The sequence below is a fragment of the Oryzias latipes genome, chromosome 15 (genome assembly GCF_053564925.1).
Source record: "Oryzias latipes strain Hd-rR chromosome 15, Olatipes_Hd-rR_3.1".
Classification (NCBI taxonomy): domain Eukaryota; kingdom Metazoa; phylum Chordata; class Actinopteri; order Beloniformes; family Adrianichthyidae; genus Oryzias; species Oryzias latipes.
The window spans coordinates 3,068,769-3,082,632 of record NC_136251.1 but is presented as its reverse complement, the minus strand read 5'-3'; the positions used below and the strand labels follow the sequence as shown (position 1 = coordinate 3,082,632).

Genomic DNA, 13,864 nt, shown 5'->3' with positions numbered 1-13,864 from the left:
GTTCCTGCAGCTGTTCCTGCAGCTGATCCTGCAGCTAATCCTGCAGCCGATCCTGCAGCTGATCCTGCAGCTGATCCTGCAGCTGTTCCTGCAGCTGATCCTGCAGCTGATCCTGCAGCTAATCCTGCAGCTGATCCTGCAGCCGATCCTGCAGCTGATTCTGCAGCCGATCCTGCAGCCGATCCTGCAGCTGATCCTGCAGCCGATCCTGCAGCTGATCCTGCAGCTGATCCTGCAGCAGCTGTTGATTCTTCCCAGACAGCAGCTGTCTCATCAGTCAGCGTCTTGAGCGTGCTGCAGGAATGCTCTCTTTAGTAATCAGGTAATAATGGTTGGGGCTTCATTTGTTTCCAGTGGACAGTTTTGCGTGGAGGAGCTGGAGCAGAGCAGAGAGTTCTTTGAGAGTCAGAACCGCCTGCTGAAGCTGCTGCTGGCTCTGTACTCCCTGCTGTCCGCCCACTCAGAGCTGCTCTGCTACCTAATCATTGTGCTCAACAACGTGGTCAGCGCTTCCGTCATTTCTGTGGTGCTGCCCATCCTGGTCTTCCTCTGGGCCATGCTGGCTCTTCCAAGGCCATCCAAGAGGTTCTGGATGACTGCGATCGTCTATACAGAGGTACAACAACCTACAGGCACCCACCGTGGTTCTGAGGCAGTTTTCCTCCCAATCAATTCAAAACATATCATTTGATAATAAAGTGCTGATTCAGAGGGAGAATTCAGCTAACAATGCAGTTCAGTCCAGAGGATTTTAATGTTCATAATACCTGATATAGGTGACAAACAGATTACAATAACGGGTCTGCTGCGACGGGGGGGGCACAGACATACACTGAAATACTGGAACATCTGTTCTAAGACAAACAAATGCTTCAGTAACAGCAAAACCCAACGAACAGGAACATTTTGGTCCTGGGAAGGTTCTCTGTTCGGTTTGCTCCATGTGTGAATGTTGGATGGGTCAACGCTTGTGTTTGTCAGCTGCAGACTGAAAGTTTGACCCAGTGCTGTGCTGCTCCTCTGCAGGTGATGGTGGTTCTCAAGTACATTTTCCAGTTTGGGTTCTTCTCGTGGAACTCGGCTCATGAGATGACGGTGAACAAGGACAGGCCCTTCTTCCCGCCACGCATCCTGGGCCTGGAGAAAACCGACAACTACCTCAGATACGACCTGCTGCAGCTGCTGGCGCTCTTCTTCCACAGAGCGCTGCTCATGGTCTGTACTCTCAATCTGAAGTCATTCCGGCGTTTGCTAACCTCCTAACTAACCTGGATGAACATTGTGAGTTCTGAGGAGCATGTTTACGGTCTCCAGCTGCACAGAATAGGAGCTGTGGCTCAGAGGGAACTCTAGTTCGGAGTCAGAGACAGCCATTATCTGGAAATCCCAGATCCCCAGGATTGGCAGATAAAAAAACATCCTTTGTGTAGCTGCAGACCCCAGACTGCAGGCTAGTACTGTAAAAGTACGCGAGCATGCCCACACGTGTTGGTGGTGCTGCTGGGGGGGCAGTGTTTGATCTCAGCTCCACGTTGGCCTCATGTTTCAGATTTTTAATTAAGCTGTGCGTGCTTCTGTGCGAGAATGAGTGGATACGTAAGTGTGTATGCTCATGAATGAGTCTTTGCATGTGTGTGTGAGCATACATGTTATTATGTGTGCGTGCATTTGTATGTGTGTGCACATGCACGTTTTTTGCATTTGACCGTGTGTGTATACTTGTGTGCGTTTGTGTGTTCATGGATGCCTGTGTGTACTTGTGAGCGTGTGTTAATGTATGTCTGTGTGCAGCGGTATGGGCTGTGGGACCCAGATGGGCCCCCAGAGAAGCCAAGCCTCCCATCCAAAGAAGGAAACTCAGCAGTGGCGGATGGAAGGAGTGGGGAGGAGGCGCGGAGCTCCGTGTCCAGCCCGACAGATGTGCCCGTCCCTGAGGTCAGCTGCTAGCAGAGGCGGTGGGGCTCATTTGGGTTCTGCTCTTTCTGAGGTTCTTCTTCCTTTGTGTAGGAGCAAATGAGCCTTTTGGCAGCAGGGAGCAGCTCTGCTGCTGAAGCTGCCGTAGGCTCCCAGGACGGCCCTGCGGCACCAGCCGGGTCCAGGGCTCCTGTGGAAAAAGTAGGAGGTGTGGAGGCGTCGAAGAGGGACGTTAAAAAGAAAAGGAGCATCCGGTTACGAAGGAACAGACAGAGCAGGGAGGGGGGGTTCACAGGTGGGTGCATTATCCTTGCTGATGGTTTGACTCCTCACTGCAACAGCTGCATTCACATCTGCATGCAGGTTAATGAGGGCGTGCAGCCGTCAGCTAATGTTCAGTTCACTAATATTTACCTGAATCATGAATCAGCATTGCCCTTCCTTGTCCTTGTCGGTAATCTAAATACGGGGCAGCATTCCTGCAGCTCTATTATCAGTCTGGGGGGGCTGTCCTTGTTCTGGCTGACCCCTCTGGTTCTTGTCTCCTGCAGCAGAAGCCCAGACCACAGAATCTCCACCAGAACCAACAAAGAAAAAGGCCAAAGGCAAAAAGAGGGAGGCAGCCCAGCTGAGAATGCAGGCAGTGGGACAGAAGATGAAGCAAGTCCTGGTGTCTGGGTGAGACATTTATTTATCTGGGAAATTGCACATTAAAAAGTGTCTCTGCAAATGTGCCAGAGTTACCCAGAAGGCCATTTTTCATCTGTAGTCCCTGGACGGGTGGCAGATTTGTCTCCCTGGTGAACTGTTCACCTTTTCCCGCCACTGGTCTGCAGGGGGTTAGGTAGAGATTTTTAGGCCAGATGCCCTTCCTGACTCAAGCCTGTATTTTATCCGGTCTGGGGACCGGTACAGGGGACCTAGATTTGGCCCCCCCTTGTGGCTTTATAGTTAGGCAATAGCGTGAAGGGTCTAGCCTAAAGACCCACACTGGAGAAAGCTCATCGCGTCCCAGTGAACATGTCCCAGTCCTACATGCATCATCTGAGCCATCCAGGATGGGACATTTTTGTCATTCTACCTTTCATTCTAAATCCAGAGGTCAATTTTTTAACATGACAAAAGTAGAAGCTGACCCATCTGGGAGATAAATGGGGCGGCCGTGGTGCAGCAGTAGGGCGGTCGACCCACGATCGTAAGATTACAGGTTCAATTCCCGCCTTGCACGCCCATGAGTCAAAGTGTCCTTGGGCAAGACACTGAACCCCACCTTGCCCCTGGTGGGAGGGTGGCGCCAGTGTTTGGCAGCGGAGCCGCCACCAGTGTGTGAATGTGTGACTGTAAAGCGCCTTGGGCCTTGTAGGTAGAAAAGCACTATATAAGTATACGCCATTTACCATTCAAAATAATAGTATTGGGAAGATTGAATAATACTCCTGCTATACTGGCAAACATATATGCTCCTAATTGGGACAATGGTGTCTTTTTTTACTGGAATTCATCTCACAATTTGGAGAGACCTTTTTAAAGAGAAGATTTTCTGAAGGCCATAAATTCTATACAAAGTGGGAAATCGCCAGGACCAGACGGCTTCCCAAGTGAAAACATTTTTGTTTATTTTATTGAATATTATCTTTTATGGTGCAACAGGGTGGGTTTGTCTGGGGTTTCTAAAAAAAAAAAAGAAAGAAAAAGAATTGGAATGTTTTTTACACTGTGTATGTTGCTGAATACTCAAATAAAAGGATGCTTGGAAAATCGTTTATCAAAGAAACTGAAGAGTGGCTCGAAAAAGGGAAAGTGCAGAATGAAGTATGGCAGGGTACTGGAGGAGGATGGTGTGACCACAAGATAGCATTTCCAAGGCTCTTTCTGTGTGCAGAGGTTCATCTCACTCCTCAAGAGTCAGTTCCATGTAGATAAAAATCAGAGCGGATCAAGAAGCTTTGCTGGCAAAAGCAGCAGCTTTGAGAAAGAAAGAAGCACTCGTCCCAGAAGAAATTCACCTAAGAGCTAAAGAAGAGGAAGAAGAAATGCGCCTCAGAGCAAAAAAGGAGCAACTGGAACTTGAAACTGACCTCACTGTGGCATCTGCCAGATTAAAGGTCTATGAGAGTTTAAAAGATGTTCAAAGTTCTGCGGCTAATCCGTCTGAGACCAGAGGAAAACCCAGAGCGGCAACCCAGCAAAGAACCCAAGACGAAGCTTAGTTGGTTGTGCATGTCAGGCTTTCACCGAAATGTTGGTTAGGCAGCAAAGTCTGTCCCAAATTCCTCGCAAAGACGTACTGGTTTTACAGGAGACCCTCTCACCTAAAGGTCCTTCAGAGCTTTTGAACACCAAAACAGATGACTGCCATATACTTCTGAAAGCAGTTCACAAAAGGCGAGCCACTCGGTCTTGTTCGAAGCTGTGAACACATGACTCCGGACACAGCTTATCGTAAAGCAAGAAAACTTCTTCAACTTTATTATGGAAATTAGCTTAGAATTGACACAGCTTACATTACAAAGGCAATGGCATTTCCTCAAATAAGGCCAGAAGACAGAGAGTCTCTGAACACCTTTGCCGTTTTCCTTACAGGATGTTGCAACACAATGAATGATGTTTGCTGAATGGAGGACATAAACAATCCAACCAACATTAAACACACTTTAACTAAGCTTCCATACAAGCTAGAAGAAAAGTGGAGGAGCGTCTCTCACAAAGTTAAAAAAAGGAAAGAAGCAACGTTCCTGGATCTCGTGGACTTTGTCAACCGTGAAGCAAGAGTTGCTACGGACCCACTTTTTAGAGACATTTTGGAGTCAACTACATGGGGACACAAGAATGAGCAAAGAAAAGGCACCTTTGCTGTGGCTGTATCTTCCACTCAAGAGGAAAGGATTTAGCCAGAAAAGAAATGTTCGTCAAATGCCTTTCAGGGTCACCGCCTATACTGCAAGAGACACCATGCTCTAAAAACCTGCAACAGCAATCAGGGCTCCGCCTTTGAAAGAACAAGTAGAATTTTTGAAATCTCTAGGCCTCTGTTTTGGGTGTCTAACAGTAGCCGCGTTTACATGGGCAAAAGTAATCGGAAAGAACACCTGATCAGAAAGAAACTGCGTCATGTAAACGCGCCGTTCGGAATACTCTGCCCCGGTCAGACTCATTCGGATCAGAATTTCTTTCCGATGGAGATAGGTGGGTTATACCGATCGTTTATCCGATCGTTGTTCATGTAAACGGTCATTCCGATCGTGTGTCACTTCTGCTATGGTTTATGTCACGCATAGACGGTGTTTCGCTGACAGAAAGCCTTGGAGCGCATACGGGACCGGCCAGCTGCTCTGCGGACGCCCCGTGAAAAGCGCCGCTTCGCTCTCGCCCCTCTGGCTCTCCCCTCTCTTACACCCCTCATGAGGGAGATGAGGGGCAGGAGCGCATCGTGCCCCCCGACGCTCACTCGGTCCACTGGCACCCGAGTGAGCAGAAGAGCTGGATTAATAACTTCATGTCTGAGGGGAGGAGGATGCTTGTTCGGTGTGCGTTTTTTTTTGTTTGTTTTGTTATGTGTGGGAGAATTCAGACTGCCAGCCGTCCCGCCGCTCTGGGTTAGCGGCTGCAGGACTCAGGAGAGCTGCCAGCTCACGCAACGAGTTTGAGGAAGCAGAAATAAATGTCGCTCAGTCCTTTTCAACACTACTGGGCATGCCCAAATGATTCATTCCAACCGAAAGTGTGAGCCATGGGAACGTCTGTTCTAATCGGAAAGAGGTTTTCTGATCCCATGTGCACTGGTGAATTTTAACCCGACCATTGATCCGATCAAGATATTCTGCCCATGTAACCGCGGCTAGTTGGTTATCTATCGAGGAACTGCCAGAAGAGGTTGCCCTGTTCTAAATGCTCATACATGCATCATTATTTCTTGCACATACCAAAGGAAAAGGTGTCTGCAGAAAAAGACAACACTGAAAACAAACGAGATGCAAGAAAAACAAGTTACATCCTCTCAGCAGTTTGCAAATGGACAGAAGCTACAGGGGCCGGTAGCTAAAAGTGTCTGCTTCCAATCATACCAGGTCAAATGACACAAAAAAACTGTCAAAGTCGTCAAGATCTATGCGTTCCCTGACCAAGAAAGCACTTCAATTCAATTCAATTCAATTTTATTTGTATAGCTCAAAATCACAACAACAGTCGTCTCGATGGGCTTCGAAGTAAAACATGAACTCAAAAGGATCGTGAATACAAAGAGTTCAATAGAAAAATACTAAAATGAACTAACAAACTAACTAAGCTATACTGGCATCCCTGCCCTTAGACCCCCCTTCGCGGTAAGGAAAAACTCCCAAAAAAACGGATTCCGGAAAAAACGAAGAAACCTCAGGGGTGCCCACATGAAGGAGGGATCCTCCCCCAGGACGGACAGGCGATTTACCAGAACTCTTAGAGAAGAATTAACTTATCTAAATCTACAACTACATATATAAAGTCCAGCAGACGAGCTTCATCCAGCCGTGGTTGTGGGGACAGTCAAAGGCGCGAGTCGAGCCGGAGACAGGAACCACAGCCAGGTGTAGGAGCTTCCATGTTTTGCACTGAAGGACTTTTGCAAAAGCTGAAAGCCAAAGGAAAAAGACAGAGATGCTTCTTTAAACTATGACACAAGAACAAAAGGTGGGAGGATTTGTTCTTAGTGACATGAAAGTGTGCAGTTTGACCAGTAGCTACTTCATAAAGCCTCCCAACGATTACACCAACCTGAAATACCGGCAAGGAAACACAACACACCATCTGTTAAAGATTGTAAGGAATGGTCCTACCTAAAATGTGTGCGCCTTCCACGCCCGGGGTCAGGTGTTGATCTCCTCATGGTGCAAATGCCTATAAAACCATGGAACCATGGGAGATTATCAACAGTCAGAATGGTGGGCCATCAAAACGGCACTTGGTTGGGGGGGTCAATGGACCCCTCAGTGGGTACAATTGAATGCAGTACGCTTCCATACGTTACTTCAGTGTCCTCCAAACCAGTAACCGTTGATACGGCGGCTGGAATTTAACGGCAAGTCAGACAAACTTGGATGTATCAAGATGTGTCTTGGTTTGATTTAGCAGCACCGACTGCAATAGTCTGACTGAAATGTATTTATTTTTGGTATGAAAGGTTATAGAAAAGTTATGGAAAACCATTCCTAAAAGAGTGTAAGAACCCTACTATTGGAATGGCAATAAAAATGATTCAGATTCTGTGTGTATATAACATTGTAAAGGGGTAAATAAATATGTATAAAATATAAAAATGAGCCTTCTTGTAACAAAACAGTAGTAATTGATAAACATAAGAGGTAAAAATTCAGTCTAAACCTAAAAGAAGCTGAGATAGATATTGACATTGTAAAAAACTATCACAACACCAAAAAAATAAAATATATATTTATGCAAAGATGATGGTTCTGTTCGCAGGGTTCGGAGTGTGAGTGAGCCGGCTCAGAACTTCTTCAAGAACCTCATGCACAATAAGCATCAAGCCAGTACCGACGTGTATGCTCTGATGTTCTTGACCGACATGGTTGACTTTGTCATCATCATCTTCGGCTTTTGGGCCTTCGGGGTAAGCCTGTGAAGGAGTTAACCACTTTTTGTTGTGTTGTCACTTTTTGTCCTGGGGGAGAAAGCTGAGCTTTGACCTGTTGAAGCTCTGCTAGCAGCTGCAGGGAGGAAACATGCATGCGCTGAAACCTGAGCTTGTATCCATAGAAACACAGTGCAGCCGCAGACATTGCCTCCACCCTGTCAGAGGACCAGGTCCCTGAGGCCTTCCTGGTGATGCTGCTGATCCACTTCAGCACCATGATCATAGACAGAGCCTTGTACCTACGCAAAGCCGTACTGGGGAAGCTCATCTTTCAGGTACTGTCGCAGTAGCAGTTTTAGCTTCTACCTCAGTCAGTGTTTCCTGTCTTTTCTAGGGGTTTCCTATGAAATCACAGCATAATCATTACATCTCAATCATCTTCCTGCTTCTTTTAGGGGATCCTGGTGCTTGGGATTCACGTGTGGATGTTCTTCATCCTGCCTTCTGTCACTGAAAGGTGAACTGCATTAGTTCTGTTCATGCATAGTCCTGGAAAACGCCTCTGAACCTCACCCTTCTGTGTTTCTGCTCAGGAAGTTCAACCAGAACTTTGTGGCCCAGCTGTGGTACTTTGTGAAGTGTATCTACTTTGGCCTGTCAGCTTACCAAATCCGCTGCGGATACCCAACCCGAATTCTTGGCAACTTCCTCACAAAGAACTTCGGCCACCTCAACCTGTTCCTCTTTCAGGGGTATCACCAATAAAGAACCAATAAAGAAACAGCTTCTGACAAACCCGTCAGCCTTTGACACATGTGCACATGTCTGTGCAGGTTTCGATTGGTGCCGTTTCTGGTGGAGCTGCGAGCCGTCATGGACTGGGTCTGGACCGACACCACCCTGTCTCTGTCCAACTGGATGTGTGTGGAGGACATTTATGCCAATATCTTCATTATCAAATGCAGTCGAGAGACAGAGAAGGTGAGTTGCACAAAGAGGGGGAGAATTCCCTCCCCCAACCCCCACAGGCTTCAGGTCAGGAGGCTGACAACAGAGATGATCTCTGACTTGTTTTTGCAGAAATATCCCCAACCAAAAGGACAGAAGAAGAAGAAGATTGTGAAATATGGCATGGGTGGACTCATCGTCTTCTTCTTGATCTGCATCATCTGGTTTCCTCTTCTCTTCATTTCATTGGTCAGATCAGTGGTGGGTGTGGTCAACCACCCCATTGATGTCACGGTCACAGTTAAACTGGGAGGTTACGAGGTAATTCTCAGCTGATTCTTGTTAAATACTGGTTAAAAGAGCGGAAGGATGCATGCTGGCTGATTCTCAACCCGCTTTGTTTTCCACTCATGGACATGCACTCTGCTTTCTTTTAACTGCTGACCACAAGCAAACGCCTTTATCTGAAGCACCTTACAGGTACACACTAACAGTTGCTTTTTGCTGTTGGAGAATGGAGCATGTTTGAGTGTTACATCAGACTTAGACAATGAAAGGACCTAAACTGAGCTGAGATCAGAGAGAGGCAGCAGGGACCACTCAAACATTCAAACCCACCCATTAAGCTTCACCCAAGCCCTTTCTCTGTTTCAGCCCTTGTTCACCATGAGTGTGCAGCAGCAGTCCATCCAGCCCTTCAACAACTCTCAATATGAGGAGCTGACTAAAATGTTTAAAGACAATGCAGTATGTATCTGTTCATCCTTTTTCTGATGTCATCTAATACCTGCACTGATCAGGGTGTGTTCTCTGTCCTGCTGACAATTCTTATCTAAAAATGTGATGGATGGATGGATGGATGGATGGATGGATGGATGGATGGATTCTATAGATGGATGGATTCTGATCTTTGTTTTTTTCTGCGTGCTTCATTTAGACAGCTATGCAGTTTATCACCCTGTATAGTTATGAGGATATTGTGACAGCCCAGATTGAAGGAAGCTCAGGATCTGTTTGGAGGATCAGCCCCCCCAGCAGACAGGAAGTCATAAAAGAACTCCTTGGAAGTCAAGTCGACCTGACTCTGCGCCTCGCCTGGAATTTCCAGAGGTTAGATGTTTTTTCTCTTGGAGAGTTATGACCATCGCATCCCATTTTCAGTTTATATCGACCGGTAGACTTTCTGCTAGGATGAGCCAGCTCTGCCCTATGTGTCTGGACAGGGCCAGTAAATAGACTTCATGTTTGGACACGAAGCTCGTGGGTAATTTCTTTGGCTCCTTGGTGGAGCTCACTTTGACAAAGACTGGATCTGGTACATTAAATACATTAGACCAGTGGTCCCCAACCTTTTTAACCCTTTTAACGGACCGGAATGACGTCAGACAAGGTTTTCACGGACCGGTCATTAAGATGTGGTGGATGATTACTATAGCAACGCTATGGCGAAGGAGGAACAGAGAGAGTAATGAAGTTATTTATTCTTTCTGTGTGGCCCGGGGTTGGGGACCGCTGCATTAGACCACTGCAGAAGTCACTGGTTTAGTACTTGTTTCCTCATGGTGAAGTACAGATTTTCTATAATTGTGTTAGTGAGTTTTCTTGGTTTACAGGGACCTAGGTAAAGGTGGGACGGTCGAACACACCTTTGACAAATACTCCATCGACCTGGAACCTGGAAACCTGGTCAGAGCAGAGTTGGCATCGCTGCTTATAGGCAATCGCACTGAGCCTGTGTAGGTCTGGATTTGAAAGCACGTTCATGGAGAAATCTTTTCAGGCTGTTTCTAACAGATATTATTTCCTTATTCTCAGGCTTGTTCCAAACTTCTTCCCTAACTACATCCGGGCTCCCAACGGAGCCGAGGCGAAACCTGTCAGTCAGCTCTATAAAGGTCAGACGTCACATCATGCCTACAGTTTGCAATGCTACTTTTCTATCAAGAAATGTTTCCCTTTGGTCAGTTAAGAAAGTCACATGGAGAAAAAGAACACCCACGGTCTGGATCCATGCCCATTTGCAACCCGGGCGGGTTTGGAGAAGACCAAGGGTTCTGTAGATGTCCTTTAAGTAAAGTCTAAAAGATTACAAGTTTACTAACGCTTTCCGGTGTGGTTTTAAACCAAATGAAACTGGTGCTGTGTGTTACATACCAATACTGTCTCTGAGCTCTAAAGCCATAATGTTGAATGAGTGACATGTCACACCTTCTGATCAACTGGCTGACTCCACTCTGGTGTTGGAGTCCAGATCCTCTGCTGAGGATCTACATTTAAAGACAAACAGAGTGTCAGGAAAAGATTACGAATCTGTGGAAATGATCAGTTTGGTTTAAACTTTTCTCCTGACCTTCCTGCTGCTGCAAGTTACCGATGTTTGACACAAAGGTCAAGTATGTTGAATGTAGATCATGTCTGGGGTGTTAGAAGAGCCCACCAGAAAATAAACCAAAGTCATGTTCTGTGATATGAAGTCCAGGACCAGATGTAAAGTTGGACCTGAAGTCTGATCCCCATCTGGTTGCTGCTCCTGTAGGTGGGGAAGACGGTTATCTTGGCATCACCCTGTCCCTAAAGAGTGACCGCTCCAGCAACAGCAGTGGCACCCGGGAGTGGTGGGACATCGCCGTTGAGGGCTGTGTGCCGCCCTCTTGTGGAGTCCTCCGCATGGTCATATTCAACGACAAAGTCAGTCCACCCAGCCTGGGCTTCCTGGCAGGATACGGGTAAGAAACACTTGATGGCTCACCTGTGTGGAGGTGTGTGCGGGGGAGGGGGGCTAGATCAGAAACTGAAGTAATGTCTGAAAAAAGAATGTCTCTTTTATATTTTCAAGGCCATTTAGGTCAACAGAAGTTCTTTAAAAAAATCACCTCAGGGACAAAAACATGTTTTCTCCTAACCCGAACACATGAAGCTTTGATCTTCCTGAAGCGGCTGGTCTGTGGGTGTGTGTGTGTGTGGGGGGGGGGGGGGGGGGGTGCTCAGGGATGAGGCTTCCTTCGGCCGGCATTGCTTGAATCTAACCTCTTCACTCTGGTGTCTTGCAGCATCATGGGTCTGTATGTCTCTGTGGTGTTGGTCATTGGAAAGTTTGTGCGCGGCTTCTTCAGTGAAATTTCCCACTCCATCATGTTTGAGGAGCTTCCATGCGTGGACCGCATCCTGAAGCTCTGCACCGACATCTTTCTGGTGCGTCTGCAGCTACACCCCATCAATAGTCCTGCCTGTTATGAGGCGTCTTGAACCAACAACCTGTTTCTGTGTCTGAAGGTGCGTGAGACCGGGGAGCTCGAGCTGGAGGAGGAGCTGTACTCCAAACTGATTTTCCTGTATCGGTCTCCAGAGACCATGATCAAATGGACCCGAGAAAACCGGGCTGCAAACCGGGACTGAGAGATGCTGTCACCATGTTTACTCATAAGGAGTGAGGACACACCACAGGAGGGGCTGTCAGCTCATCAGAGATGAGCAAAATTCCCCCAGCTGCTCACCAGCTGAACATTCCCAAATGGGACAGGCTGCAGTGGGACATGGGGGTGGCGGCCCCCCACCAGCAAAGGAGGCATGCTCAACATCTAATTATTAATCCCCTCGGACAAAAAAAAAGTTTAGTCTTTGGAAAAAAAAGCCCAAGAACAACAATGTGATGCTTTGGTCTTAACTCCAACACAAAGAACCTGAGACAGGAAGCTGTCATGTTTGCTATTTTCCTATGCTCTGACACATCACGATGGAGACTTGGAGATTTTAACAGACTGAGTCTGACTGCTGGTTAGCTTCTCTGTTTTCTGCAGAATCGTTTGTCTAAACAGTTCTGACTAAACTTTGGATTTTCAGGCCTGAGCACAGCAGAAACTCTGAGGGTCCACAGAGCTCTAGAGGACCTCAGGAACTTCTGCTACAGAACAAAACTGTTAAAAAACAAGGCCCCGCCTTTTGTTCAACTTTTGCACACTACTGTACTTTTGTGATTGCCTTGCAAAGGAAAGTTGCTTGTTCTGACCTGTGCCTTTCAATGTTTCCATGCCAAAACCCTTCGGAATCCAGTCCAATTTAGACAGAAGCATAAACGGAGAATAATATTTAATATTTGCAATCCCAATCCCTTTCACCTGTGCTCACCCACTGACATTGACAGGCTGCCCTGCTAGGCACTAACTAGACCACCGGGAGCAGCATGGGGTTCTGTGTCTTCCAAAAGGACACTTCGACCCAGGGGCAGGCAGAGTGGGAACCAAACCTTCAGCCTTCCAATCAGAGATCAATTGTTCTACCTTTGCACTACGGCTGCCTCGAAAGGAGTAGATCTAAAAAAATAAAAAGTTAATCAGTTTAGAAAGGACTAATGACCAATCAGAGGGCTTCAACTTAAACAAGACATGAGGAGCGCTGACATTTGGTCTAGCAGAAGACATCCATTCAGCTCAGGCTTGTGGGGATGTTTTTCCAGCGAGGAACGGGAAACTGAAACTCTCTTGTTTACATTCTGTTTTTAATCTCCTGTACAGGTTTTCTGTTTTGAACTAAATTATGTATGAAAGGTTTGCACAGCTGCAGCATGCACAGTGATGAGCTGCTCCAAGGTGCATGACATTGAGAGCATAATCAGGGTTGGCTGAGCTCTGAGAGTTCACTATACTGACAGGTTTTACAAATCTCTGAGCAAGTCTATCAACACTTGAAGGTATCTTCTGTTTCATTAAACGCTGTCTCAGACTGTAGCTTCTGTGCTACGTGGTTATGCAAAGAAATAAATACTTCTCACCTGTTTGTTAATTGGGAGTCTTCTTGTGGCGTTTTCTTTGAAACCTGAAAACTGGGTGCACATTCAACAGCTTGGTACTCGTACATGCAGCATGGCTGCACAACACTTCATCACTTCATCACTTACAACTAGACCATCACTGTCCCAGTCACTTTTAACGAGATGTTCAGCTCCTTTAACGAAACCCAGAAACACTGTCATCTCAAATCTACCGTCATTTCCAGACTATAGAGCGCACCTGATTATAAACCGCACCCGTTACATTTTTAAAGGCTAAAGCATTTTGTAAGCCACACCAGTCTATAAGCTGCATGTGTTCACATTGAAACATGTGAATGAGGATGTGTATGTGCTGAAACCGCGCCACGTGTGCAAGAAGGAGGGAGCTGCTCTCGCTCACTCTTGCTCTGCTCAAGCTCCTTTCTCTTACACACACAGCGCTGACACACACACAACTACAACACCTATGTAGTTAGTCCATTAGTTAGTTAGTTGTTACTGCTATTTGTTAATAAAGAAAACTGTTTTGTAATCATTACTTGTACCGGTGTTCATCTGCGACGCGGCCGTCGGGGGATTTTGTGTGTGTGTGGGGGGGTTGTGAACCGTGACACCTCCTGCTTCATCACCGCGGTGATCAAAAATCACACACAGTCACACCTCTAGTC

General features: G+C 46.8%; 1 protein-coding gene across 2 annotated transcripts in view; it reads left to right on the top strand.

The window, feature by feature from the left end:
* The window catches only part of piezo1 (piezo type mechanosensitive ion channel component 1 (Er blood group)), a 49,306-nt gene extending 36,099 nt beyond the window's left edge, over positions 1 to 13,207 (top strand). For both annotated transcript variants that reach the window (XM_078931660.1, XM_023963351.2), the window contains 18 exons: positions 355 to 616; positions 1,027 to 1,215; positions 1,792 to 1,935; positions 2,008 to 2,209; positions 2,466 to 2,592; positions 7,369 to 7,516; positions 7,663 to 7,815; positions 7,936 to 7,997; positions 8,074 to 8,232; positions 8,314 to 8,461; positions 8,561 to 8,749; positions 9,083 to 9,175; positions 9,366 to 9,538; positions 10,042 to 10,164; positions 10,244 to 10,323; positions 10,965 to 11,154; positions 11,479 to 11,620; positions 11,702 to 13,207. In XM_078931660.1, coding sequence (XP_078787786.1) covers positions 355 to 616; positions 1,027 to 1,215; positions 1,792 to 1,935; positions 2,008 to 2,209; positions 2,466 to 2,592; positions 7,369 to 7,516; positions 7,663 to 7,815; positions 7,936 to 7,997; positions 8,074 to 8,232; positions 8,314 to 8,461; positions 8,561 to 8,749; positions 9,083 to 9,175; positions 9,366 to 9,538; positions 10,042 to 10,164; positions 10,244 to 10,323; positions 10,965 to 11,154; positions 11,479 to 11,620; positions 11,702 to 11,824 — 2,707 coding nt within the window. In that variant the 3' untranslated portion in view covers positions 11,825 to 13,207. The remainder of the gene's footprint in view (positions 1 to 354; positions 617 to 1,026; positions 1,216 to 1,791; positions 1,936 to 2,007; positions 2,210 to 2,465; positions 2,593 to 7,368; positions 7,517 to 7,662; positions 7,816 to 7,935; positions 7,998 to 8,073; positions 8,233 to 8,313; positions 8,462 to 8,560; positions 8,750 to 9,082; positions 9,176 to 9,365; positions 9,539 to 10,041; positions 10,165 to 10,243; positions 10,324 to 10,964; positions 11,155 to 11,478; positions 11,621 to 11,701) is intronic.
* Positions 13,208 to 13,864: the final 657 nt, after the last annotated feature.